This window comes from Haliaeetus albicilla, chromosome 1, assembly GCF_947461875.1.
Source record: "Haliaeetus albicilla chromosome 1, bHalAlb1.1, whole genome shotgun sequence".
NCBI lineage: Eukaryota > Metazoa > Chordata > Aves > Accipitriformes > Accipitridae > Haliaeetus > Haliaeetus albicilla.
Genome location: NC_091483.1, coordinates 71970352 through 71996262, shown reverse-complemented (window position 1 = coordinate 71996262; position 25911 = coordinate 71970352). Strand labels below are relative to the sequence as shown.

Sequence of the window (25911 nt, the reverse complement as noted above, 5' to 3'; positions counted from 1 at the left end):
GTTGATATGACCAATAATATATTGGATTTTAATCCAGCTTATAGAAAACTATTTGATAAACAAATGTGTTATCTAGAAAAATGAGCATCATTTTTAATAGCTTGGGAAACTGCTATGTTGTGAAACGCTTTTATCAAAAATTTAATAGGTACAGACCTCTTATGGAAACAGATATAAGGCAGGGAGAGAAAACACTGCTGTGGAGACTTAGTTTGATTAAAATGTTTTAGTAAAGAATCCTTAATTATTTTAAAGAAAGCCACAGTGGGGTCTTTTCTCCTGTGCTGATAAGAAACTGGGAAGTTTTCATATTGCATTCAAATGTGTGATGTGAAATGAATTCGTTATTAGCTATATCTCCTTGGGCCATATGCACTATAAATAGCTTTTCCAAGTCTATTGCTTTATTCTGCTCTGCGCTGTGTTGTCACATTGCAGACCAGAGTAAAAATGTCTCCAATCAGTTGCACTCTGAAGCAATGCATATGATACAGATTTGGGTTTTTTCATTTATTTTTATGGTACACAAGCAAATGGAGGACTCCTTGGTTCACCAACCCCTAATTTTTCAGAGTCCCAGGAAAAACAGAACACCTGTTGTTTCTTCTATCCCCGTGATTGTTGTCAACAACAGCAAGAAGGGTGAATCTAGGTTTAATTATTGAGTAAGATCTATAATACTACCAGTAAGGGTAGAAAAAAGCTTTTTAGTTGGGGCTGTGAAAAGCCCTTACTGTGAAGCCAGGTATTATCTGTGTTGGCTTTATGTTTTGTCATAATAGCAAATGCAAGTGAACTGGGGCCATAAATTAGTTTACAGTTTTGGACTTTGAAAAGGGGTCTGATTATAAACCCAGAAGACCATGGTGTTTTCTGTGGTACATATGAACTCTGGCATGTTGTTCATCTAGAGTTTTGTTTTGTAAGAAATAAGAGAGGCAGCTATCCTTGCTGTTAACACTTACCCTGCGTTTACACTAACGAACCCAATGTGCTACTCAGGGTAGCCTCAGAGAGATTTCCTTTATTTGCAGTTACCAGAATCTGAGAGTATTAAAATTGCCATGAGCTTAATTCTCTACCTGTTCAGTTCAAAATTCTTACAAATCCAGGATTATACACTATTGTCGTGGTTTAACCCCAGTCAGCAACTAAGCACCACACAGCTGCTCACTCACTCCCCCCCCACCCAATGGGATGGGGGAGAGAATCAGGAAAAAAGCTAAAACTCATGGGTTGAGATAAGAACAGTTTAATAGAACAGAAAGAAAGAAACTAATAATGATAATAATAATAACAACAATAATTAAATGCCAATAATAACAATAAAAGGATTGGAATATACAAAACAAGTGAAGCACAATGCAATTGCTCACCACTTGCCAAACGATGCCCAGTTAGTTCCTGAGCAGTGATCTGCCCCTCCCCAGCCAGCTCCCCCCAGTTTATATACTGGGCATGATGTCACATCATTCCATTCATGGTATGGAATATCCCTTTGGCCAGTTTGGGTCAGGTGCCCTGGCTGTGTCCCCTCCCAACTTCTTGGGCCCCTCCAGCCTTCTTGCTGGCTGGGCATGAGAAGCTGAGAAATCCTTGCCTTGGTATAAACACTACTTAGCAACAACTGAAAACATCAGTGTGTTATCAGCATTCTTCTCATACTGAATCCAAGACATAACATTATGCCAGCTACTAGAAAGAAAATGAACTCTATCCCAGCTGAAACCAGGACACCTGTGTATTACTCTTTCACTGTTCCAAACAAGACATGAACTTCAGACTCCCGAGAAAGTGATCACCCTAAGGAATCTACATGTTCATGTTGATGTTTATAAAAGCTATAGCTACTTTCTCAATCCAGTTTGAACAAGAATGCTTATCACCACATTTTGACCATTTCCTTGATTTTTTTAGGTCTTCCAGGACTTTTCATAGTTGTGATAGTGTATGGACCACAGCAGTGAGGGATATTGTGGCAAACTCTGCCACCCAGCCAGGTCCCTGCCATGGCAGCCTGGCTGCTCGTACTGCCCTTCAAGACTTGTGAACATCTGGTGAAGAGTCTCAGTGTGTAAGGTGGTAGCAGCAGCCTTGCCTTTTTAGTTGGGTAGCAGCAACCTTCACGCAATGTGAAGTACCATCAGAGGAGTTCACGAGTCAGTTGTGCAAGGAGGATGGGAGAGCGCAAGGAGACATCCCCAAAAGATCAGCTTCTGCCCTGTGGCTTCCAGGATTGCAAAGTGCTGGATAATATATCGCTTTTCAGTCCTCTTCGGTGTAGACATGGTTAACGGGTCTATACTAGTTGTCTAAATCTTGGAGAATGGGAATGCCTGTTCTCAAGTACCACATGGCCTGTAGAGGTTTCTAAAAAAATTTGGTGCTGCTTCTGTTTTGAAACACAAGACCCCCGAGTGCTTAAGTATGCAAGTCAGAAGTGCCTTGGCGTAAAGTCACCCAATTCTGACTTAATTCTTAAGCTCTGACTGAAACTGTGGAGGGTCCTGAGCTCTAGATGTGTTCAGATTCTTAGCGAATTCCCTGAGCTTGTGCTGAGCTCTGTGTGGAGCTGCCTTTTGAGTGTCCACCTCATTGGGTAATGCTGTAGAAGAGGGGGAGAAAATGGCAGGAGGAGGGGGGGGACCCTCTTCTGTGCACTACCTGTGTTGAGGCAACTTGGGAACTGAGAGAATTTGGTTTCAGACATAGCCCGGGGGAGCTTGAAGGTACTGGTTCCAATTTCACTTTCTACCAGGTGAGAGTCAAAGCTGGATTGGGACCTTTGGTGTCCCTGCTGTCAACTGAGCCACCACCCTGGGTAGTGATGGACAATCTGCCGGTAAGATCTGCGATACCACCACAGCAGGCTCTAAGCATATCCCATACCAAATGCTCCCCTAACTGTTCAACACCGATTGCACTTTTGTCATTTGTCCTGCTCTGTGTCCATCGTCTCGCTGGAGCGTGGCACTTTGTGGCATCACAATATTTCTTTCTCCATCAGTATCTTGAGGTGCAAGTTACTATCCAGGCAGCCTGGACACAAGAGCTGAGAGTCAGGGAGAGAATAACAAAGGTGAAGCCTGGCCCTTGAGTAATTAGCAACAGTGTGGGGAGGTAAGCAAGTGTGTTCAGCTACTCCCCTCATTACATTAATGAGCAACACACTTGTTCATTTGGTTGCATCAATAAAATGGCATAAGACAAAATGCTCTATTGCTTTACACTGGCTGCAAATTTTCTACTGGAGTGAAATACATTAAGTACAGGTTTAAAATATATTAAATATTTTCATGTATTATGGTGTATTTTAACTTGCTTGAGTGATCTTGCATGCTACCTTGGAGCGATATATCATAAATACAATTATTATTATCCTTTATGCCAAAACGGCATTGACATTAGTTGAGATTCTCATGTGAAGTGAATAGCATAGCTCCAGTGAAGGAAAAGGACAGATTTGGTACCTTCTGTTTAAGTTGTCAAGGTTGGCTGAATTCTCAGTTAATTTAAAATCCTGCTTTATGGCCTCTATTACACAGGTTTCTGCCCCCTCCTTGAAATCTCTCTTCTGGAGTGACAGAATGTAACCATAAATGTTGTTGCTTTTTGTTGATTTTTTTCTGCTTTATTGTATGTGGCTTTGGTTTTGTTCTTTTTAAAGTAAAAATCCGTGTTGCTTCATAGGCTTATAGGGAGGTCTATTCTAATTCCTTTTGCTTGTAATGTAAATCTTTAGCACTGGATGAAAAAACAGATGATTCAATTTTAAAATGCAAACTGAGTCCTCATTTTCTGTGGCTGGCAAACTTTCCCTTTTATCCCTCAGCCAACTTCTATCCAGTCCACTGGTTCTCCTCCTCTGCGTCATGCTTGCTAACTTTTGCAGATTAATTTTTTATGAGAGATACTATTAAAATGACTTCGGAGATTCACATAAATTATCTCTGCAGCTTTCACTTGCTCTTTGTTGTTGTGAAGAATTTAACTAACATTTCTCCAGTGCAGCCTGTTTTCTCTAAATCAGCACCGAGTGCTTTTCTCACTTGTGCATTAAGTAATTTCAACTTGATTTTTTTAATGTAGTGAAATATTAAGTATGTTATGTAAACTGAAGTTGTGGGGGGAGGGAAGCAGAGAAAGTGTGTCAATTTTGCTTTGTCGTTTACACAGCTACTAAATCTTCGTGAAGTCAATTCAGCTGAGCCCTGCCTGCCAAGAGCAGCCATGGTAGCTCCTGTGCCATTGAGGTGCCTTTCTGAGATGCCGTTTTCCTTCGTTCCCTCAAAGTACTGGGGCAGCAGTTTCTGCTGCACTTCATTATCAGAAAACTCTGAAATGAGGCTTTGCTGTTTCCCTGCCTCTTCAGTTTGCTCCCACCAGAAGAAGAGAGTAGACAGAGTCTCCCTTTGCACTTCTAGATATCTGTCCTTGTGTGCTAGAGTCTAAGCAGGAATTTATACAGGAGGAAATTATGAAATACGTGGTTGTGTTTTGTGCATGTTTCACTCTTTGAAGTCAGCAGGAAGCACCATGTATTTGCAGTGCCTGTGTTTTGCAGTAAATGAGTAGAGCAGAGGATTCATGTAATCCAGGCTCTAAAGCTGATCAAAACTGCAAGACTGGAAAGTGCAGCCCCTGTGGTACTGGAAAACATGAAGATGCAGGCTAATGGGAGGCCTGCAGGGTGTGTGTAAACAGCCTGCTCAGTCCTAAACTCGTAAAAGATTAACTGCTGTGGTCTCGGAGATGATGATTTTTATATTTGAGAAAATGAGTGTCCTTTCTAGAGTTGGTGAAAATGACACAGTTTTACGTATTTATATATTTGTATTGTGCAAAGCTGTGGCTACAAACCTAAGATGTGAGTGAGCCATGTATTTTGTTCTGTAAAACAGACATATTTTAGTATCTAAAAGTCTTCTATAAAGTAGAGCCTCCTAGATTATTTTAATGTTTAGTTCTCTTCTAGTAAAATCTTAAACAGTTTTTATTGTTGTGAATGAATTGATTCTGCTGTGTTGCAATTTCATTTTAAGGGACCAGGTCTTATGTTTGGGAGAGCTGATTTAGGGCCAAATTCTCCATGTGAGTTTTTATCATCTAAGAACCTTACAATTTGATTGCACTTCACTTTTGAGCTGCCAAACTGAACATAAACTGAACCTCTGTTACTTTTCTAATGTAGCTCAAAAGCTTTTTAGTTTATGTAAGGGTTTTCCAACATTTATGATTGGTAGGTAGAGCATGTATAGGTATGAAGGTTAATTAAATCAAGAGGTGAAGTTTGTAGAACAGGGAATGCTTCATTAAGCCCTGTGTGAAGTAACATGTACAATCTGTTCACAATACCCTAAGTGCCATTCACTGAGACAGTGTAATTACAGCTTACACACAGTTTCATTAGTTTGTGTTTCTTCTACTGTGGTTGACATGTATGTTGTCTTCACTGAAACCCTGGAATAGAGGAGGGACTGCTCGCTGGTGGGCATCTGAGCATACTGACATTCCGCAAATCATTTTTCCTTTGGGTTCTAAAATGTCTTGTCCCAGATGTAATTAAGCTTGTAATTCATCAACTGACACATTTTTTTTCTCAAAATCCAGATCTATCTGAAGACTTGTGAAATGGCTCTTCTTGTACACTTTTTTTTTGCTTTAAACAGATGGGAAATAATAATTATCTTTCCCCACTGCTAGTAGTTCATTTTTTGTTTAGGTTGTTTTTTATTTAAAGTTCACTGATTTTTATTTCAGGGCAGGATATTATGACAACGTAAAGATGCAGTCTTTAACACACATCTCTCTTTAATGTGCATGGTGTTTAGGCTGTGATGATATGAGGGTTTAAGTGAAAATTTAACTCTGTAGATTCCCAACAGTTTATTTTCATAACAACTTCTGCTTCTGAGAACTGTGAATGCATTTAGACTGAAGTGTTATCACCAGTCCAGGCAAATTTGCTTCTCTTTTGGTATGCATTTAGTTGATTCCCAGAGAAGGACTGCTAAAGCTCCAGTTATGGTCTCTGCAAGTCAGACTAGATGCATACATAAAAATCCTGGAAAACCATGTGAACATACTTAATATTATCCTCATGATAAGTCCCATGGGCCTATTCAGGTGAGAGGAAGCACTTGAAAGCACAGGTCTGTAGACAGAAAAGCAATGTTAATGAGGGTAATAAAGACACTAGTGAGAAGGAATGAATGATGAGCTTTATTGCAAATCTTATCTGTACATTATTTCTTTATATTAAAAAAACCCTGCATAAATGTTCTTGTGCGAAGTTGCTAGACTGATGTAAGAAGACAATACAGCTGGGACATAACAGAGGTAGCAGTAAAACCAACCTTCCGTTGTCCTCTTGTTGTCCTATTGATATCTCTAAATATCTTCGAAAGGTTTATGTTAGAACTACTACATTAAGAGAATACATGTTACATCTATACCATGTGGTATCCCGGCTCTGCCAATCAATGGCAGGTGCCAGAGGGGTAGTGATCTTCTGCTGTCAGTCCTCTGGCTGTAGTCTGAAAATACTGAAAAGCTTAGGGCCTGCTCCAGAACTGTTTTACCCTTTGTCACCTATTGTATTTTTTTGGTATCTAATAAAGTAATATTAAAATATTTCACAGAAACTGCCAGCCTAAATTTTCTCATGCCAGGAATTAGAATGTTTTGTTTTGAGATGATGTTCGAAGTTAGTATCTGTGTTCTTTAGGTTTTCAATAGATTGCGTGTATCTCCTGATTTTAGTGTGTTCTAGTACTATATAATAGATTTCATGTAAGACCATTCCACAGGAAAAGTTAGCACTAAAACATGTATGAAATTATGCATGGACTTAGGTTAGACCTTACCAGTATATAAATTATTGCACAGACCTAGGCTGATGTAACTTCAGAAACTATTGTCTGCCAAAACCATTCTAAATCACCTAATGGTTTCAGAAGTAGCATGTTTTGGGGCAGAACTTCCAACTTTTGCACACATAATGAAGAATTATAGGAAAGCAGATGAGGGAATAAGGGAACTAAAATGTCATCCATTTGCAACATGTAAGTCCAGAAATGGATCTCAGTGCTGCTGCAAATCACAGACTGCGTGGCAGGCAGACTGTGAGGAGGAAAAACTAGCGTGACAGCACTGGTTTTAGGTGTGGTGTTTTGTCAGTTTATGAATTGGGAGACTGTTGACTATTAGCTTTAGGATGATGCATAGGAGCTTTTAAAAGATACATTTTTTTTAATATTTGGTCTTTAAAGTGAAGGACTACATTGAATTGAGGCTGTCTTTTATTTAGGTCAGTACACCATAAGTCATGACTAAGAGCAGTTAGTTGTGTCTTCTCAAAATAAAAGGCCTTGTGTTATTTATTCACTTCAGTGCCACAAGAGTGTATGATGCCTTATAGGTGATTAAAATGAACATGCCACCAGAATCTTATAACTTAGACAGTGCACAGCAAGAGGTGACAAAAAAAAAGGCAGATAAGTACAGGAAGCATGAGGGTTATGGTGGCAAAAGCTCTTGAAAATGCTTTCATATACCAATAAAAGCTTTCACTTATGCCTCACTTATGTTTCCTCACTGCATGTTGCCTGCATCTCTTGCTGGTTATTTGATTTTTGGTTTTGTTAATGTATTCTACTCGTAGACTTCGGTCCTGATATTGTTTCCCTTGAAGTCCCTGGATGGAACTCCTAGTGATTTAAACAGTGTTGGATCAATCTCAGTAAGCAAAGACTTTTAGGATGTGGTAGGGAAGAAGCTGGCACTTTAAACTTCCTTTAAAAGGAAGTGTTTTGTTAGAGTGAATAATGAAGGACCCTGTAATTCTTGTTGTTCATGTAGTAGATGTAATATTATGTACAAAAATAATGCATGCTTCATCATAACTACCCAAATATGAAGTGGAAAGCTTTGCTGTTCTTCCTCTTTTAGCATCCTGCTTACCTCTAAGTGTGTATCTTTTGTCCAGAAAAATGTTTTTTTTCCATAATGTTGAGATGATTGTTGTGAGGATATGGAATTGTTTTGGGGTTGGGGGAAGGGGGGAGAACGTTGTTGTTGTTTTTTAAATATATCTTTCTGTCCCAGTTAGTAAACTTTTGTCATAATTAGTGCAAACTGTGGATAAGTGTGTAACTACACGCGTCTTGCTTTAATCCTGTTGATCTCCTTGTCTCAGTGATATTTTGTAGTAGATTCCTAAATACTTAGTGTAGAACATTGTTATTATTAGCTTTAAGTGTGATTTTTTTCTTTCCTTTAATGAGGTTTTCCTTACCCTTGTATCATAAGAAAATTTCAAATGATTACGTTTGCACAAATTGTTGCTTTATGTCTTTAATGTTATGCCTCCAGTATTATGCCTCTTGCTTGTGTCCCATCTATTCACTTTTATCCTTCTTCTGTTTCTGCCATATTCTTTTCAGCAGTATTAGAACTTCTTCTGAGCTTATGTATAATGTTTCTTTATTCTAAAAGGATCCCATCAGCTTGATGTGAGTTTAGATTTTTTTAAAAGTTGAAAATCCTTTAGACTACTGTGCTCTGCCTTGACAGAACGCATTCTCAAATGCATAGGGCAAACGGGATCCACGCACGTTACCTGCTGTAAAACGTGGAGAGAGGAGCAGACTTCTTTGATGTTTGTGTCTGAGTAGCAAATGATAGAGTCTGCCTTGTAACACATATATTTGTGTTTTAAACTGTACATGAAGGAGAACCACAGAAGTGGTAGAAACTATTTCCCTTTCGTGGAGATCCCATTATTTTCTGTCAAGTGGGTTTGAGGGAGATATTTCTTAACTATTCAGACATGTACAGACAACTCATGACAGCTGCAGAAATATCTGACTCTCTAAAATATTTTTAAACCCCATTTGTTTGTGTCGTTTTTGCTCCATGTAGAGATCCTTCAAAAAATATATCACTGCCGATTTTGTTGATGGTGTATACCCCAAGAAGCACCAAACAATACAAAAACATTCAGTGTATCAAATGGACACAGATGTTTAATAAAATGCAATGAAATTTATTCACCTGTTTATGTGAGTGCTGCACATGTTTGATGGGTATAACTATTTATTAAACAGCTTGCCCATGTGTTGCCAAATAGTGGATTAAATTCTAGTAAGTCTGCTTAAGTAGCTCTATGCTCATGAATGTGACATTTAGTCTATTTACACCTTTCCAACTGGGTTAAAATGTCAAAAAGATGTATTTTTGTAATATAAGTACCTCAATTCTTTTTGACATTATTTTCTGTAGCTCATTTTAAATGCATATCTTTCTTTTATATTATCGTCATGATGGTATTAATTTGGATGTGCAAATTAGCTCTTCGTGATGTTGTCATGTCAGCATCTGGATTCAAGATGTGCTGTTTCATAAGCATCACATCCTATTGCATTTCATCAGAGAGTCCCCCTTTCCTAATCTAATTATTCCTAAGGAACCTTGGGGATTGTGCTAATGGGCATCTGAAGCTATAAAGAGTAATGAAAGTGGTTGTGTTACTGCTATGCAATTAAGTGTATATAGAATACCATTCATATAATTAAATTCAGAATTTTTACCAGTCTTTTTCTTCTTTATAGTACATTAATTATTCCTCTGAAGTTAAAAACAATACTAATGGAGTTGAAGAGCTTTTTACGAGAGTTGCACGATTTACAGTTGCAAGTTGATTTTGGCTTTTATTTTTAAAGGCCTTCAGCAAATAAGTAGCCAGTTGTATGAAATTATTTTTATGTTTTTTTCATGCTGTATGTGAAAAGGTGGAGGATGTTTCTGACTGAGGCAGAATTTGAAGTGCTGGGAAACAGGTGGGGTGTGCTGTGCGTTTCCTGTTTTACATGCCCGTTGGTTTGATTGGGTGCAATACACATTATGCTGGTGGTGGTGGTAATGTGTTATCAGCAGTCATTGCTGTTTGTAAGTTCAGCATGACCTTTAGTCTGGGTTCAGTTTTCTGTCTTTGTTCATTTGGAGTAAGTGTTTTGATGAATGAAGATAAAGTATTTAGATCAACTAGTCAATATGTTTTCCGCTTATAATTCCATATTAATAAGTGCTGATGGTCAGTACCTTTAAGGTCTACTGACAGTCTGATTGAAATCAATGGTAGTTTTGCCTCATTTAGTTCGATGGGAGCAAGAATGAGTCTTTAACCAGCAGAAAATTATAAACACCAATCTCTGTTCATGTGTCATTCTGTATGAACAGGAGTTTTTATGGTGCTGTCAGGCTGAAAAAAAAATCCTTTTCTTTTTTTGATAATGAAGCTGCATTTAGCTGAAGTAATCCCTAGGTAGCCTGTTAGAGGTGTTCTGGCTTTGTTATTCCCAACAATATGGAATGTGGCTACTCGCTGATTCTACTTAAGTAAGTAGTTGCTACTGCTCAAAATAGCTTCAGAGATGGCTGTGCTGCTGAAATTTTCCTGCAGGCATCCTGCATTAACCTAGGTATCTTGAATTTTCATGGGAAATTCAGACTTTATTTTAATGCTGTAGACTGCATGATATTAAATAATTCGTGCAGTTCCTTTTTCCAGAACACGGGTGACTGCCATGATGTTCCATGGCAATGAAGAGGCCAAGGGGTTGTGAAAGCATCCTCCATCTTTGATTATACACAGCTGGTTGGCATCTCGTCCTACGTTCTGGACTGCCTTAACCGTAAAAAACCCACTATCACTTCAAAATTGGTCATCTCTGTGGTAGCCTACTACAAAACTGAGTGGTAGCTTCATAAAACAACTCTTCCAGGATATCCTCTTAGTTTCTCCCTAGGTACCCAACAGGAGAAATGAACTGTGAAGTTTGAATAAGAGTTTAATAGGTCCAGGTCCTGTCTAACCAAATGACAGAATGTCAGAGGGAGACTGGCAGCTTCTCTCTAATCATCACTCTAAAAGCAAAAGGAGAGAAGAAAGAGGGGGAAAGTGCACAGATAGCCTGGTCTCTTGGCTAGATTTCCAGATTGCTTAGGGCTTTAAAGGTCGAACCCAACACCTTACGTTAGCACCTCCTTAATTACTAGGAGACAACCTTTAGAGCACAGGAATAGCATGCTTTTGGCATTACTCAGCAAGGAAGTGTCTGCACTCTACATTAATTCATGCTTTAAAATATTCTTGAAGTATAGCAGTATATTGGTACATCATTAATCTACCCTCACAAAGGCAAATAAGTTTTGCCTCCAAGAGAAAAAGTTATATTCATCTTACCGTCTGTACAAAATACTCATGGTGCTTGGTCGTATCAGTGATCTGCAAAGTCAGGCTAACACTGCCAGATTTTGTGCCATGATTAAGGATTCTGATGCAATGAGTAGCAAATTTTCTAGCCATTTGCTGTAGTTGACCATTGTTGTTCCCATTTGCTCTTGAATAAAACTCAGCATTGCTTTTACCTACCTTCTAAGCATTTTCTCTGAGATGACAGACACGTCTGAAAATCAGTAAATGAGAAAATAAAACCTTCAATCTATTCAAAGAACCTTTTTTATTTGGTTGGCTGGGGTTTTATATTTTTATATTTATATTTTTCTCTGGTTATTCATGTTTTTCTACATTATTTTGGTTTCCTTTGATTACAGGGTAAAATCCTTAATTCTCTGCACCAATGTATTAATTAGTGCCCAGTTGAAATAACATTCTCATTGGCTATTGGTTGCTTCCTACTGTCCCTATTACTTTTGCATATTTGTGTTTTTCTATGTAAATCTGAAAATAATTGCTTAGAACAATTTAGGACAATAAAAGATCTGATTTTGTATTCCTGCCTAGTATGTACATATCTTCACTCATCCAAGTAATCTTGGTTAATGGACAGTATTTGTGGATATTCACTTCAATAAAGGAAGCCTCTGCTTGAACCTCACTTGTGGTTAGTCATTGCTTTGACTTCTAATAATATTCTTTTGTTCTTGCACTTTATATACAAATCATTATTTTAATGATCCTTAAGTTTAATTTTGTGCTAATCAGATATGGGGAGGTTTGCTGCCTGTTTTTCATTGTCAAAGCAGTTTCTGTGTCTCCTTTTAAAACCAATTTCCACACACAAGTTCAAATCCCTCAGATCAAGAATATGCTCATTTACAAAGATTATAATTGATTTTTTGGCCCTGTTTTTAATACTTTGCACTGTAAATGACATCCCAGTGGAGAATAATCATCATACAGATGTTTGAAAGCTCCTTCCTGCCGAGTATGGTAATTGAAGTCTATAAAGTGTCATCAGACTGCACGTTGTTTCTAATTAGTACAAGGCAGTTTCTCTTAGCTTTGTATAGTTTTACTGGCCTCTTCTCTTCATTATTTTACCAGCTGGCTAGTAAATCTTGTCAGTTGCTCAAAAACCAGATGAAAAGCATGAGATTTTTCTGAGTGCTTCATAGGGTCTTGCTTTACTTTACCAAAAATACAAATTTTTGTATGGTTTCATGCTGACTTTCTGAAGGTGTCAGTATGCTTCAAGCTCCAACTCGCCAGGTACTACTCTGACATCTTTTGAAAGACTCTTAATCTTGTGTCATCAGGAGAAATATTAGTGCAACAATAAATTTCTTTCCTCATAATAGGGCTTTTATGATAATGATTCTCATTTGTCTATTTTCTGAAAAAGGAACTTTTTTAGTAACTGCTTGATGGTTGGATGTTTATGGCAGACAGTTTCCCGGGGTATACTTGGAACAATCAACAGTGGGATGGAAGTGGGCAGATATAAGAATTTCTTCTGTTGAAAGGAGCTCATGTATCTGTGGAAGATCATTGGGAAAAGAAGCTTTAATACCTGTTTCAGCTTCCCTTTGTGTACTCAGGTACGAGTCAAATCCTGAGGCCCTTATTGAGGGTTGAATTGTGCCTCTGAAACTGTACCTCCGTCTGGTAGGTTAGTTTAGCCTAGAGTACTGTCCCTGTATTTCCTCATGTCTTGCTGCAAGCTCTTTTTGCCTTAAATAAACTGGGAGCTTATGGGACTTTAAAAGAGAGACAGAGGTAAAGAATTTGCAGGCCTTGGCTGCTTTCTTCAGGCATCCATTCTAAGCTTATGGAAGACTGAAATAAGAGCTACCTCCCTTTGCGATATGACTCTCAGGCAGGACTCCTGATGATTTTTTTTTTTTTTTTTTTTTTTAATAAGGTGACATTTGTATTTCTACCTTATGTGTGGTGAACACCTTGTCTGAATATTCAGGTAGCACATCCAAAATCTGTCATGATGCATTGCTTACACAATTTCTTGTTGATTCCAATTGAATGACACTCCAATAATGTAAAAGTCCACATTTTGCTTGAAGACTGATGAAGTTCAAGAACACCTCTGTGAACAGCTAACAGACAATAATTTGTTGAGCTGACATATATTCTAAGGCACCAGAGTGAGATTTAGGAGGCTGATTTGATCCTCTCCAAATGACAGCATCCTGAGGAAATAATTTTGTTTCTACAAAATTTCTGTGTTTGGGAGGAAAACAATATGCAACAGCTATGATATGGAGAAGGCCTGTACTGTAAATAATTACAGAACTCCTTACTGGTTTCAGTGGAAAGTATACTTAGTACTAACAATGTATTTAATACGATACTGCTTCACACTGGACCCTCCAGTTAGTGCAAAGCCTGTGTGGAAGCAAACCTCTTTCTCACATGAATTAGCTGCTAATTGTGCAAGCTTGTACGAGGCCATTAACTAAAACCAGCGTGTATTTGATCTGAGGTGGTGTTCGTAGCAAAGCGCAGGGACGTGTTGCTTTCTGAAGTAAAAAGGGTTTATTTGCTACTTTGCTGGTAAGTATTGCATCGTTTAGGGATAACAACGTGAAATAAAAATATTGTTGTAGTGAGCCCGTTGCTTCCAGGGTTAGGAAGCGGTGTCTGGGTCTGCATCTCTCCCCTTCGCTGCAGTGTGAGGTCTGGTGGCAGCAGCGAGCTGGTGGCCGGCCCAGGGAACGCAATCTCTCTCTCCACTCCAGCAGCCTGTGGCAAGTTTTCCAGCATCTACTCTGTGGTTCCGACTTGGGTAAAACTTTACCCTTATCACGGTCCTTTGAACAACTAAACAGTGTGTTTCTCCACTGCTTTGCCTCAGTGAAACCTGTCAACACCTTTTCATTCTGTATTTAATGAATATGTCAACATTGCTTAATGAAGGATGGTGAAAAGGTGTTTTGTAGTTGGCTCTGAACGTGGTGGTGTGTCCTGACAGCAGCGATATCTTGGGCACAGCGTCGCGCTAACGTTGTTATATTGGCTCTGATGCCAATTCTGTCAGTGCTAGCTCAGATATTCCTCTGCGGTGCTCTTCTGCAATGCATAAATACACCCTCATGCAAACAAAAATTCAGAAGCATCTCAACTACATATCCGTCATTTATAATTACAGTGGGATTAAAATAGACTTGAGGCTTCAGTTGGCCTCGTGCCTCAGAACTTCTGTATTGCAGCAAAGGCCGCCCTGCTTTGAGAGCACAGCAATAATTCCTGTGGACTGCGTTTTAACAACCAGCGATGATTGCAAGGCACAGCCTTCAAGGGTATCGGGAGGGGGTTGGAAGCCTTGCACTTCTTTTAAGGGCTTAGGTGTCTAAATGTTATCTGTGTGGGCTGCAAATTAGCAGCTCTCAAACTATATGGCTCTAGGAGGCATGGCCTTGGGGAAGGTGCCTGCGGATTTGTGAGCCATCTCCATACGCTTTGAAGCCCCCCTGATCTGGGGAGGGTCCTAAGAAAATTCCTCTAGGTCTATCTTTGTAGAGAAGGCAGAAATCTGACCTACTGATGTTTGTTTTTCCACATGATTTTGTTTTTTAACTTTCCAGCTTTAGCCGTATGCTGGCAGAAGCTGTATTTTGCATTTAACGTTTTGATGAAGGCGGAGTGATTGTGCTTCGTGTTAAAACATGGTAGGCTTGAAGCTTTGAAATCCATGTTCTCCAGTTTTGAATGCAGTGAGAATGGTCCAAGTTCCCACTTGCAATATTGTGTTATTAGACTGCAAAAGAGCTTTTGGGGCTGTTTTATGTAATTACTGGGTTACCCGCATGCTGCTTTCTTCCTCAGAGTAGGGAAAAAATCTGAAATTGCCTGACCAGTAAACAGTTGCTGTTTTAGACAGTGTCTGTAGCATTTGTAATATATGCTGATCTAGTCCTGTTATCTAATTGATGTCCTTTGGGAATATCCCAAAACAGGGATGTTTATTTCCTGAGGCTGTTAAGAGTGTTTGAAGTTTCTTTATCAGACACAGACTGGGGAAAGGTGCATTGATTTTTAATGTCTTCTGTTCTTTAAGTATTTTTTTTTAACGAGTAATTATAGAAATATGATGCATTTAAACTTCAAGTCAAATTTATCATTGGGTTTTGCACACTACAGCTATCTAGACTTCAATCTTTCAGGGCCAGGAGTTCCTCTAGTTCCTGACATATTAGGGTGATTCAGCATGCTCTTCATTTTAAGCACATGAGTAATCCTATCTTTCCTCACATTTATTTAGTTGGATACATATACATATATAAAAAAATAAAGACTTTAGCCTTTCATGAACTGAATCTTATGAGATGAGCTTTTAGACCAATGTAAAGTTGTGTAAGCCACTACTAAATTTTTATATCCTTTCCACACTCATCAAACCTTAAAGCACTAGGGTTGATAGTGAAGCTGATACAGAACAGTTGTCCTGTTCATTTTTAGACCAGCTTAGGGACAGCCTTTGGTGTTCTATCAGTAGCAGCAACCCTTGTTAATGCAAAAAAATCTGATTTTTCTGGTGTTGGGATGATTAAACTTGCCAAAGAGATCTTGATGCAAGCTAAGAACTAATTGCATAATCTTTGAGTTTGGCTTTAGTTTATACACTTAAGCCAGCCACGCTACCTGGATAATTCTGAAAGGTCACAAACACTGATTTCAAAGGATGTTTAGAATGGATCTAATGTATTATGATGTGCGTGATCTTCATCAAAGAAGTATTAGGCACTCCCAGAAGTCCCACAGTTATATGATCTTGTGACAGACCCAGAGGCAAATTCAGAGTTGTCAGCCGAATTGCCTTCGGAGCCTGCCAAGCAAACAGATGCTAATGTTAGATGAGTATCTACAGGGCTTGGCATCGAACTCCCATGACAGCCAACAAGCCCTGTGTGTGACCTTAGCTTGCTGGTCCACTGCTGGGAGTCACAGAGATGTCCAGTGATGTATCAGTTAGAGCTGTATGTTGCTCATGGTATTTGGATATAGTTTATTTGGATCCTGTGGTCAAAGTGTCCAATCAGTAGATGTAAACGCTGTCATCTACCTTTGTGCATTAAGACTGAGAAAAGCAAATGCGGTTTGTTTTACCTGTGCTAGTTCTACAGGGTCTGGAGCTTCTTGTACTCTTGGAAACTCCCACCTCTGCCAGTTGTAGCAGAAAACCGTAATATGATTTGACACAGCAGAGTGTGAGTGTTGTTGGTCCATGTGCTATGCTGATTCCTATGAGTTGCAGTCGCTAAATACATCTGCTCCCGTAAACTGAATGTTTGGGAGCACTGCGACCAGGTGGCATGGAGGGGCTTGTGCCTGTGAGGGTGACGTTGCACCGTTTCCAAAAAACTGTGGCTGCGTGCTTGCTACCTGTTGCAAAATGTCCCTGGCTTCTGATAACCCCTGAGCCATGCCCAAGTGGTGTTCGGGGGAGAGCAATTTATCACAGCCAAAAGCCTGTCAAGGTCCACTCTTAGCAATTTAACAGTATTAATCATAGCATTGCAAAGCCTAAGAACGTCCTGGAGCTCTCCTTCATTTACTAGCGCAGATATGGCTGTTGTGTCTCTGCTTTCCTTGTCATTGCTCTGCGCTTGAAGACTCTGGCTCTAGTCCAGCTCCTAGCTCCAGCCCTTCATGATTTTTAAGATTATACCCCCCCCGCTTCACCCAAAAGCCTGCTCACCGGGGCTTTCTCTTCATTGGTGCATGCTATTGTGAGGCTTCGTGTATTAGGGCTCCATCAGTATATTCACTTAACAACATGCATACTCATTTGAACTGAATACAGGAACATTTAAGTCTCTAGACAAGTGATTAAGAGCTTTATTAAATAGAAATATTTTGCTGAGCCACAGCCTGGATTATCTGTCCCTTAGTATGTGTATAATCAAAACTGCTTCTCTGATCTTAGATAAAAACTCTGGAGGATCTGTTTCGTTTTTTCCTTTGTGTAAAATGGGAATGCTAACATTTCCTTACTGTCTTCCTTGGGTTGCTGGGGGGTTTAGTGCCCGGAAAGTGCTTTGAACATGAGAACTGCTGTGACAGAATTACTGAGAGCTTTGCTTCTGGAATTTAATTGCTCAGTTAAGGGAAAAAAAAATGTAGTTCAGAACCAGCTGGCAGTGAAATGCTATTGAAGTTTGTATGTCATACATGGGAAATAACATTCATATTGAATCTGGTTATTCAGGGTTGTATTTTAATTTTGGATGACTTTTGCTTACTCTTTGATATATTTTAAATAAATTATTTTCCTTTAAAATTCTAAATATGGGTGGGATTTTTTTGTCCTTGTTTTATAATAGCCTTTTAGCAAAACTTGATGTTTGTTTATTGGAGATCATTGCAACTATTATGCACAAGCATAATCACTTCTGACAGTGAATGTAAAATTAGTATATTTTAATAATTTGTACACTTTCCATTTTTGGCATCTATTTGTTCCAAAATGAGGGGTGAGGTTCAAGGTCGTTCTATGCTTCAATAAAACCCAGTTGCCTAGCATTTTTAACACTTGGCAGCACCATTTCTAATCTGTCTTTTGCTGGCAGCCAGGCTGTGCAGCTCCTCGGTGGGAAGTAAAATGGAGCTGAGCAGAAGCTCCCAGCTCAGGCGGGCTTCCTTCTGTCAGTACCAGTTTAAACCCCGCTCTGGAAATTGTAAATACATAATGCGATGCCCATGGCGATTTTTTCCTTTTTGCCCTTCAGTGTTGGTTGGTAAGAGGAGTGGACTGGCACGTTTCCTAATTGCGCTAATGTTTATGAAGTGGAGTGTTTCAAGCCTGTTGCTGAATCCTTAGCTTAGGTGACTGTCTCGTGACAGCAAACACAGAAAGAAAGAAAGAAATACCCAGCTGCATTTTTTCTTTTTTTTTTTTTTTTCCCCCCGAATCAGAAGAGTAAATTACTAGCATGTGTTACACAGTGTAAGCTGTGAAGAAGCTTTTGGGGGATGTGAAGTTTGGAAGCTTTCTATGCATTTCTTGTGCTAAAATAGAGATTGATGTGCAGTGTTTTCTTAGTTTTAAGTGTTGCTTATAAGAATAGCTATGAGCAGCGTTACCGAACGGCTTAGACTTACCAAAGACGAAAGGCTTTCTAGTGAGTTTTCCGGTTTGTTCACGTGGAACAGGATGGAGGGACCAGTGCTTCCCAGGCTTAGCTGCTTCGGAGTTCCCCAGTGGCTGAGGTTCCTGCTGGAAGCAGGGCTGGCGTCAGCCCCTGTGCTGCTGGTTGGTGTACAGGGAGGACTGCCAGTCTCACAGCACTGAGAGGCTGCTCGGTTACTGCAGGTGATGCAGCACCACTGCTTGGGAGCCCCTAAATAGGTATTAAAATGAATTGTGGCAAGCTTTTTATCGGTCCACTGAGTATTTGAGATTATGAAGGGGCAAAGCAGTGCACTTAGTGGCTTCAGCAAGGATAATAGTAACAATTAGGCATTCTGCAGAACTAATGACTGACACTTTGCAATGTCTCGCTGATCTAAGCAGGTCACCTTGAACATGAACAAACTGAAGTGCATATAAACTGTAGCCAAAATTTTGAGAAATGTGTCCTAATTTTCTGCTACACCCCATCTGACAAATGTTTCTTGACCTTAATTACTACTGAAGTAGTGGGAAACTTTCCATTTACTTCAGTGGGCAGAAGGTCAAGTCTCTTTGGCCTCTTTTTTTGGAGGCCCTGTACTCTGCAGGAGGGAGATAGGTGCCAGAACCTCTGAAATATGGGCTTTGAGCTTTTAAATTAGGAATAAAAGCGTGTGTGTGTGTGTGTGTGTGTGTCACTTTATGAAAAACTGAATCTCAGTGACTTGTATTCAGTATGAAGTGGTTTTTTTAGCACAGAACCCAGATACTCTGTTTTACATATTTGTCCTGTAGGCCAAAAAATTTTTTTGACATTGACTGTGCTCCAATAGTTGGGTGTCATTTCCTGATTTTCTAATTTGAGAAATGCAGCTAGAAATTAGCATGTGATTAAAAAGCTGTTGAAAACATTTTCTAAGGTCTTAAAATAAATACATACAAAAATATTGGAGAAAAAACCCAACTCTATTAAAGCTCAAGGCCAGAAACAGTAAATCACAGTGGTCACAGGTGCTTGTAGAGGGGGTGCGAATTTTGCATTTGGTTTTTAGATTCTGTTTCAAGTAAATTCTCTCTTTGAGTGAACACTGAACCTACATTCAAATGTTCTGAATGGGAAGATGCTTTCCTTGGTCCCTGAGGATATAAGGATGCATGGATTTGTGAAACTCAGCGGTATCGTGATGGTCTCATGATCAGCCAGCGCTGATGGGGGCCACTGAGGTGTGTACATGTAGCATTTCTAAAATCCAAAAGTTGGAGATTAAAGATGGAAAAAAGGGAGAGATTTGCTTAGTGCTTGCCAGGTTTTGAGGTTAGGAAATTTGTTGTTTCCATTTTTTTTTTTTTTTTTTTTTTTTTTGCTATTATTTACTACCATCCCCAGCTGAAGCATTCTTGTTCCAAGCAGCCTTTCAAGAGCTGTTCAGCATTTGACCCTGTGGTTTTGGATTTAACATCAGGAAGAGATTGTTGTACACAGGAAGAAAGGTGATATTTAGCCCGATAAACTTCCTTGTTCTTGCTTGACAGGATTAAATGGGGCTGTTCGGATTTTGCCCTCGATGTATTTGTCCTTGCTAGCAATGAAGCCAGTCAAGGTGTCAGTTAGGAAAACAACTACATGAAGTGTAGTGGACACACATCTCTGGATTGCATTCTGTTATTGATTGATCACCTTGTTTCACTGATCCCTGAAGCACTTACACTATTAGCATCTATGTTCAAAGTTTGCTTTGGCCAAATTCAGCTTCCCGTTGTGTTTTGCATTGCCCATACATCTAACATGGAGCAAACACTTACCTTTTTGCAGCACAAAAATGCAGTCCTGTGTTGGTTTGGTGACTTGGAGAGGTGATCAGGTAGTTTGTGTGTAGGTCAACAAAACGTCTTGTCTACCAGTGGAGTGGGGTTTGCTTTCTGGTGTGTTGGCTTTTAGCGTTAAGTTTCCGACCCAGCCAAGGTCTGATGTGTGAGATTTTACGTTGTGTTGAATTTTGAGGGGTGGTTTCTGGTGTCGTACAATCCCTGGATCCAAGATGGTGAATAACACTGCTGTGAACCAGAATGAATGCGCATTACAGAGTCTGCTGCTTCAAGTAGGAAATTTTTGTGTTGTCAAGGATCTGTCTGCCAGCTATTTCAGAAAAGAGGGATTCATTTGACCCTCATACCTTTGAGGTTTTGCACACCTTGTTTTCTAGCTGCTTGAGGAAACCTTTGAAACTTCAGCATAAAAAAAGGTAGCAGGCTTTTTCTTTCCACTTCCCCCACCCCCCCAAGTCTAAACTAAATTCTGACAACACAGCTCACTGTAATGGCCTTCCCTTCACACAAGATACTGTAATACTGCTCCTCTTTTATCTACCATTTGTCCTTTTGTTTTATGGCTCTCTTTGTTGCAAGCTGCTTTGTTGTTTCTTCCAGATTATGCTCCTCGGGGATTTTTGTATCAGTATGACTGAACATTGCTTGCAGCCATGCCAGATTGTGCTGTGATCTTATTGGATTTCACAAACCAAGGTTAGGCCAGGTCAGAACTTGGTTGAAATAATGTAGACTACAAGATTGCCTGCTAGCCACTGGGAACACGCATGACAAAAACCTGACCTAGATGCTGATTCAGTCAGCTCAGGCCAACAGTGTTGCCGTGCTGACCGTGGTAGATGTGATATAAAGACGTTCTGACCTGTTATGGCTGGTAGGATTTCACAGCTTTTTTTTTTTTTTTTGAGAGAAGTACTGATGTTAATTCCAGTGTTCTGGCCCATTCCAAATCCTTTAATTTTCTATCAGATTACACTGCAATTCAACAGAATATTATATTCTTTGATCTTCTTTTCCCTGTGCTGTTGTGCGATGATGTTTGCCCTCAAAACTTGCTACTGCTGTCCAGAAAGCTGCATTTCTGTGCTGGGTGAAATAGTTCTGAAATTTTCTTTGCTTTTCTGATCTTCTGAAACAAAGTATAGTATAGAGGGCCTTCAAATGAAAGGCCCCAGAAAGGTAGAAATTACTAGTAAAAGTAACATACAGGAAATTATAGTTGAGCTTTTCTTAGACTTGCTTGAGGTTTCTGACCAAAAGGCTGTATGAAGATGAGTAACATCTACTCATCTTCGTACTTGCTGAACAGTACTCATGAAGTTGAGGGAAGAGCAGTACAATCGCCTAGAGATATCTTGATGTGCACAGATGTCCATTGATAGACTTTGATCTATTAGAAAAGCTGAATAGATCTAGCTAAGCAGCAGCTGTTGGGTACACGTAGCCATTAAGCACATTTAAAGAGTGTAATTGTGAAGCTGCAGAGGAATTAGTTGATGAGGTGCAAAAGGGCAGAGGTGACTAGGAGTCAGGGAATGAAATACTCCAGGCTGGATCAGGAAAAACTTTCTGTCAGTTTAAGTGTAATGTGATGTCTTTCTGTGAATATGTAAAATTAGTCTGGGGATTGAAGTCTGTGATGTGTCATACCTGCTGGAACAATTTGCTGTGGCAGGGTGTGGAACAGATGACCAGGTGTATACCCCCCTGGAGTATTTTCATCTTTTGAAGGTTTTTGGTTTGCTTTTCTCAGTCAGCATCTGTATTTTGAGTGTCCAAGTTGTGCTTTTTAACTGAGTGAAAATGTTGAGCATCGTGACTTTAAGATCCAAGTTTATTTACATTTCTGCATAGACTAAATGGGGAAGTTAAAAATGGAGTAGGAAGATTAATATTGGATAAAAGTTGGGATTTTTGGTCTGATTGGAAACATTTGCCCATTGGCATTGAGGTTACCCATAATTGTTCTTAATAGGTAAATTATCTCTGTGTCTGATAATCCTAATCGTTAGTGCAAAGCTTGGCGCTGCCAGCAGAGATATGGAAGGTGTAGTGCAGAAGGCGGCTGGAAGGAGTCTTTCATCTCTGGCATCCCTTGCCAAGGGCTTACTGTACATGCAAATTCACCAGCTCTTTCATTGTGGAGCATTTATATATCCTGGAGAGGGTGAAATCTGGTAGTTAATTGCTCTGTACACTCAGGGGGCGATTCTCCAATGGAAGAATCTGTGGGAAGGGACCATGGTGGCTGATGTTGCTACAGCATTGATAAATATGTAGGGGAATGTTCTGCAGAAGGGTATGAAAAGCTTTGTTGATTGATTCTGTTCCTACCTCCTCGGTCTTAGGAAGAGCTAGCCTGGCTAATCTTTTTTATGAAAACAGCATGACTAATATTCGCCTGCTGAACAGATATGCTGGATAAGATTATTTTTTTTTTCTTGGCTGTTGTTTTCAGATGTTATTTACAGGATCAATAAAAGTGATTTTCCAATTCAAGGATAATTTTTTACCAGCAAGATCTGTAGCCTCTAAGGTTGGAATATTGGATCTGCTCTTTTTCAGAACGAGTTAATTTAAAAATGATAGGTAGTTTCCAGTTAACACTTAGCTTTTCTAATAGAAAGGAGGGACGCATCTAGAAGAAACACCGGGGGGGGGGGAGAATTTTGCCTCAGAACCACATCATTACGCACTGCCCACAGATACTTAATGTTTTAGCTGCTTTTCTTTAAACAATAATCGCTTAACTGTACACAATATTTTAATGACAAATGCAATATAATAACAAAATGCAGAGCTGTTTTATTATAACCCTGGTTCAGTTACTATTGAAGTCTGTGCAAATACTCCTGTGGACTTAACTGGGCATTGGTTGATGCCCTCAGTAAAGTGCCATACAATACTCTGTGACCATTGTGACCATAGAAAAGAGTATTTCATGCCATTGTGGAAGTGTTCCAGACCAATACCAAGTGTATTCACACATGCTAGTTAAATGCCATTCGTTCCTTCTGCACACAGTTATTTAATCTGATTCTTTTGTGACCTGTTGGGAAAATTGCACCTGAGCACGCATACACACACACAAATACACATGTATTTTAATAGATACTATATTCCTTCCCTCTGTATTTACCCTTCTCCCCCATTGCACACTTAAGATAAGAGCCTCCATTCTAAAAGGGCTGTCAGTATGAGACTTCTGCAGTTCTGCCTGTATGTTTGGGGTAAGATACAGCTTCAAATGAGTAAAACCATGCAGGTATCATTTTGTAAGCAGGAGCCCACACCTAGTATCAGTTGAATTTTGCACAATAAGAGCAAAATACCCAAGAAATATTCTTCCACTGGAAGCACTACAAATGGACTTTACATGCCAGAAAGTTGATTAGGTTTTTAGATTAAAAAAAAAATAACCAACAATTTTTTAGATCAAACTCAAGCCATCCCAAGCCCCAGAACATCACCATACAGAGTCTCTCTACTCTTCCTGTACTCTAATAAGACTAGGGTTTGGGGGATTAGTACCTATAAAATACAGTCTGTGGAAGTCGACATAAAAATCAAATGCCATTAACTTTCAGAAGTGTTAATTCAGGCCCCAAATATTGAAAGTCATCATGTTTTTCTCAAAGTTTACACATCAATACATTTTATTCAGCAAAAAAGAAAATTACATACACGCTTTATGATTCCCCCCTCCTCCTTTATATATGTAGTGTGTGGACGAAAAAAAGAAGAAAGTTTGGTTTTATTTTTTTTTAGGCAGGAGAACAATCTCATGGTGAAGATTTCTTAAAAACATTAAAAGATATTTTTCTTTACCAGGATTAGGGTAAAGTTTTCCTTTTTTAGATGTTGAATTGTTTATAACCTTCCAGTAAGAATCTGGCTTTTGGATGACTGCTGCTGCTGAGAACTACTAGCAATAGAAGCTTTCTAACACTCAACTGCTAGTTTATTAAAAGAATAATAGGAACAGATGTTTTCAATTCATAAAATGTATCAAGTAAATGGTACATCCACTTGTTATTTCAATTCCTTTGAATTTTAGTGAACTCGTTTGGGGCTAGGTTTTCAAAAGAGCTTAGCCCACTGTTGCCTCATTGTTCTCAGTATAAACTGATGGATGATGAACATGTTTGAAAACCACAGCTATTTAAGCCTAAATGGGAGCTGCTAACTACTGACATTTCTAAAAATCTGGCCCGTTTTTCTGATGAGTGAATACTGATCGTTACAGAGGATTCATACGTGCAATCTCTGAGTAATACCCTACATTTGTCTGTGATTGTATATATGATGGCTTCTTAATTTACTATTGCACTAGGCATTTTAATTTAAATTATGCTAATAGTGTAGGATTAACTGTGGATTATGATTCTAGCATTTACTGTCATACAAGCAGAAGAACCAGTTCTTTTGCTTGCACAGTCTCTTTCTCCCTTCTCATCCGGATGTATAGTAATTTGTACTCAAGACTGGCCTCAGGTTTTGATGAGGTTTCTTGTTTAAGCTGATGCAATTGCTTAGGGAAAGGGAATTGTTGAAAATTAGAAAAAGAAGAGACTGGGATCTTTTTATCTTCCGATTACACATTTTTATGGTGCTGAAATGATTTACCCAAAATGATTATTTGAATGGGCTCTTGGAGCATTGCACAGTGAGCTGTTCTGGTTTTGCCTTCATTCTTCTGTGGTAGGACAGACTACACGTACTTTGCTTTTGCACTCTTGGTTCAAGCACATATTTGAGAAAACTAGTGCTAGGGTGTTATATTAAAACCCTCATAAAGGGTGAAGAATGAATAATACATGCAACAGGACTGAGATGTTATGTTGGTCCTTGCTAGAGGAAATAGCAGGAGGCCAATGCTGTTGCTATCTCCAGTACTGAAAAAAGCTTTGTAGTGGCCTGAGATTGCTCTTCTTGAAGCATAACCTCTCCAGAGATCTCCTCTACTCCCAAACTGCAGATGTGCTGGAAACACAAATTTGCCTCGTTATGTTTGCATTTATTTCATTGTGTAGCAACCTCAGATTGTAATGGCATGCGGCCTGTTTTCATTAGTGACTTGCTGTTGAATTCATCTGTATTCCTTCAAATCCCTCATTTGTGCCATTTTTTGTGGAGTGCTTGATATTTCTAATGGCTTTGTGTTGTAGTAGCAGTCTAAAATCTGCCTTTTTTCTCTTTTTCCCTCCAGCTGATATTATTTCTACAGTTGAGTTCAACCACACTGGAGAACTGCTGGCTACTGGTGACAAGGGGGGTCGGGTTGTTATATTCCAAAGGGAACCTGAGGTATGTGAGTTGCCAATGTAGTCCTTAATAGCTTGCTAAAACCTGGCTTTATTTTTAATACTGTAACTGGATCTAACTAACAAACTTGTTTATAATCTCAAGATTCGGTAAAACAGAATGTCACCTCTTTGGAGAGGAAGTGAAAGAGGGTAAGGACCTTTTACTGGGAAGTTTGCTGTCCCAAACAAAACTGTTTCAAAACTCCAAAATTCTAAGGAAGAAAAAAGAAGATTGTTTTTGTTTTACTTCTGCATTGTTTTAATAGCTTTTGTCTGTTTGATGGAACCATTCCATTTAAAACAATGCCTTTGCTGTGATACCTTCATGTTTCACTTTGAAACTCAGTCCATCTGCAGTAGCTTTTGTAGAAAGCTTTCCTGACTAATTGACATTTCTTCAAAAATTC

The 25911-nt window shown here is 39.2% G+C and overlaps 1 protein-coding gene across 10 annotated transcripts in view; it reads left to right on the top strand.

Annotated features, from left to right (window-relative positions):
* Window positions 1-25911, top strand: part of PPP2R2C (protein phosphatase 2 regulatory subunit Bgamma) — a 209906-nt gene that overhangs the window by 123938 nt on the left and 60057 nt on the right. For all 10 annotated transcript variants that reach the window (XM_069794036.1, XM_069794072.1, XM_069794045.1 and 7 more), the window contains one exon: window positions 25408-25505. In XM_069794036.1, coding sequence (XP_069650137.1) covers window positions 25408-25505 — 98 coding nt within the window. The remainder of the gene's footprint in view (window positions 1-25407; window positions 25506-25911) is intronic.